General features: G+C 37.9%; 2 protein-coding genes across 2 annotated transcripts in view; both read left to right on the top strand.

The window, feature by feature from the left end:
- The window catches only part of LOC107487327 (lysine-specific demethylase JMJ32), a gene marked incomplete in the record, with an annotated part of 2,114 nt that extends 809 nt beyond the window's left edge, over nucleotides 1–1,305 (top strand). The window contains 3 exon segments of the mRNA XM_016107945.3: nucleotides 315–490; nucleotides 598–668; nucleotides 751–1,305. Coding sequence (XP_015963431.1) covers nucleotides 315–490; nucleotides 598–668; nucleotides 751–881 — 378 coding nt within the window.
- Nucleotides 1,306–2,022: 717 nt separating this feature from the next.
- On the top strand, nucleotides 2,023–3,472 carry LOC107487326 (pentatricopeptide repeat-containing protein At1g31790-like). Its single transcript, XM_016107944.3, has one exon. It carries the CDS (start codon nucleotides 2,139–2,141, stop codon nucleotides 3,378–3,380), a length of 1,242 nt encoding a protein of 413 aa, XP_015963430.1. The 5' UTR covers nucleotides 2,023–2,138; the 3' UTR covers nucleotides 3,381–3,472.

Raw genomic sequence — 3,472 nt, 5'->3', positions numbered from 1 at the left:
TCTTTTATTTATTATGTTTTTTCTTCTATTCATCTTTATTATGCTGTTATAAGTCTAAATGTCTAATAGACTACTCATGTAAAGATATCTTCATGCGAATAACAGTGGAGATTAACATGTTTGACTAAAATGCCTAATATCTTCATTATCTTTTTTTTGAGTGGTAGATACTGGATCAACAAGAAGTGTAACGAGATAGGCAAACGAATTGGCAAGACTTAAGTTGACTTTATATGTTATGATCCGATGCATGTAGGTGTAGCTGACCCTAATTAGCAAAACAAGACTGTGATGTCAATGTTTTTGGTTTGTAGGACACTGGAGAGTTTGATTTGGAGCTTGAGGAGCCTATTAGATATGTTCCATGGTGCAGTGTAGACCCTTTTCCTCCTCCTGAGAAACTCCATGAGGAGGTGTCTAAGTTCCCCTTGTACTTCAATGGCCCTAAGCCATTTGAGTGTACAGTGAAGGCTGGGGAGATTCTCTACTTGTAAGCATTTCCCTCCTTTTTCTCTCTTATAATTTCATTAGCGAGATGAATTCGTGCATTTATATAGTTTGTCGCGCGCTCGTGCTGATCAGATGGAACTAATGCAGGCCAAGCATGTGGTTTCATCATGTTAGGCAGAGTTCAGGTGATGGAGGATGCACTATTGCAGTAAACTATTGTAAGGATCAAGCCTTACTTTTTCCTTGTCCAATTTGTAATCAAAATCTCTTCTGCAAGTTATATTTTTCTTTTTTATGCAGGGTATGATATGCAATTTGACATTAAGTATGCATATTTCAATTTCTTACAATCTATCCATTACCGATCTCCGAGTCTACTGTTGCCTGAGAAATTTTCTGAGGAGACAGATTCAGATCCTGATTGCTTATGAGACTGATGAAAATAGTTGTTCCTTAGCCAGTGTTCTTTGGGAAAATGCAAGAGATTCGGAAGTGTCATGGAAACATTTCGGGGAAGCATTGATTGATTCCCAAAACAAGCAACTAACTCTTGGAAGCTGGAACTCTTTTTAAGATTTTTGACATCTCTACCTGATATGTGGCAACTGCCAACACAACTTTGTTTTGTCCTTCAATTGTGATATCAGTTTTTGCTGTAATCATTTAATTTTTGCTATTCTGGTGATGCTGATGAGAATGAGAGAGACTGAATAGTTCAGTTCAGCAATTTTCTCCTAAAACAAGCGTATTCCTTTTTATTATAGTTGTAATATTGTCACATTTTTCGCACATTTTATTCCCTTCCTAATCTGTGTTGTGTTCTACAATGTGTATTTAGTTTTTGGTCTGATAGCTGGTGTTAATTTTATCTTGTTAGTGAAGTGAAAGGAGCACCTAGAAGAGTAGAAGTCGTGACCAGGTCTTCAAATCTTGCAAATTATCTTATACTAAGATGGTTCAAGTCGTATGCATAGTCATCTCCACAATACTATCTTCGTGAAAACTGAAAACTGATATCAATTATTCATAATGGTTAGTTCCGAGCTTTTTTATTTAAATAAGTATAGGAAAATGATTAATTCTCAGAATACGCATGAATGGAAATTTAGAACAAAATGTGCATAGCCATAGAGGCTCCATTTCGTGAGTGATGCAGGTGAATTGGAGGCTCCATTTTGTGTGCGCCTTCTTTGAAATGAAGTGCAATTCCATTTCGTGCGTATTGTTCTAAGATGGCCATGCGCATTTTGTTCTAAATTTTCATCCATGGACATTATGAGAATTAATCATTTTCTTATACTTATTTAAATAAAAAAGCGGTTAGTTCCATAACTAAATTACCTATTTTTTTACAATTTCGATATAATGATCTGCTCTCTTGATAATTGTAAGGACCTAATTTAATTTTGAAATCTAATAAATGTTTTCAATAACAAAAATACTACGAGCATATAAAAATTCAGCTAACGAATTATTTATCATCTATTTATGTATTGTTTAATTTATATTTTATGTTTGTATGAGTGAGTGGTCGCTGATTTTTAGTATATAAATAGCATGATATTCAAATAATTCACTTCATGTATATTTATTTGGTGATTCATCACCATTGAACGTTTCGTAATCTTCGCTACACAATCAGAAGTACGTAGCAGAAAGCTTGTAGGTCTCATGTTGACGGTCCAAAAATGGAACTTGTCACTGTTCCGCCGCCAACAGCCACTCAATCCAGCTACCATCACCACCACGGCAGCAGCATCTCCACCATTACATATTCTCCTCACAACCCCAAACTCAAGCTTCCTCTCCTTCACACCTCCCCTGTCATCTCTTCACAAACCACTACTACTTGCAGCGACAGCATTAAGAGGAGGAAGAAGAAGAGGAAGAAAAATGGGTCTTCAACCTTAGATATATTGTGCTTAATGGAAGCTCTCTACAATCCCATACCCATTGACATCTACACCTCTCTTGTTAAAGAGTGCACTGTTTCTGGGGACCCACATACTGCTATTCACTTGAACAATCACATAATCCACAGTGGGATTAAGCCTCCGTTGCCCTTCATCAATCGGATTCTCATCATGCTTGTGTCATGTGGCTTGTTGGACAATGCGCGCTATGTGTTTGATTTAATGTCTGTTAGGGACTTCAACACTTGGGCAACCATGTTTGTTGCTTATTATGATAATGCTGATTATGCGGACGTAGCTAGAGTATTTGTCAGCATGGTTGAAGATTTGGGTATGGAAGATTCGGAATTCCCTGCGTGGATGTGGGGTTGCCTTCTCAAGTCATGTGCCTGCAGTGCGAACTTCCATCTCGGTATGCAAGCTCATGGATGTTTGTTGAAGTTAGGAGCTTGTACTGACGTGGTTCTAAGTAGCTCTTTGATCAGTTTCTATGGGAAATTCAAGCGCCTGGAAGATGCGAATGCTGTATTCAACCACGCTTCGCGACACAACAACATGACTTGGTCGGCTAAGATTGTAGGCGGATGCAGGGAAAAGCAATTCTCTGAGGTTCTCTGCGACTTCAAGGAGATGGGAAGACAAGGGGTGAAGAAGGATAGCTTCACATTTTCCAGTGTTCTCAAGGCATGTGGGAAGATGCTGAATCGCGAACAATGTGGCGAACAGGTCCATGCTAATGCCATCAAATTTGGGATGGTCTCAGATAAATATGTTAAGTGTAGTTTGATAGCTATGTATGGAAGAAGTGGTTTGCTGAGAGATGCAGAACAAGTGTTTGAAATGAAGGGGAATGAAAGAAATGTTGATTGTTGGAATGCAATGGTTATGGGTTACATGCATAATGGTATGCACATTGAAGCTTTGAGGTTTCTGTATCAGATGAAGGAAGCTGGAATGCAGCCCCAAGAAGATCTGCTTAATGAAGTGAGAATTGCTTGTGGCAGTGTTAAATACTAAACCATGAATAAACTGAGAAGTATATTGTATATGTACTATATACACAATGCACAAATGTTGAATGGAAACTATACATATGATTGATGGTTAAA

This window comes from Arachis duranensis, chromosome 5 (genome assembly GCF_000817695.3).
Source record: "Arachis duranensis cultivar V14167 chromosome 5, aradu.V14167.gnm2.J7QH, whole genome shotgun sequence".
Classification (NCBI taxonomy): Eukaryota; Viridiplantae; Streptophyta; class Magnoliopsida; order Fabales; family Fabaceae; genus Arachis; species Arachis duranensis.
This window is presented reverse-complemented; position numbering and strand designations above follow the sequence as displayed.

Bases quoted from the DNA above. Each gene is read 5' to 3' on its own strand.
- LOC107487326 (XM_016107944.3), top strand. From the start codon at position 2,139: ATGGAACTTGTCACTGTTCCGCCGCCAACAGCCACTCAATCCAGCTAC.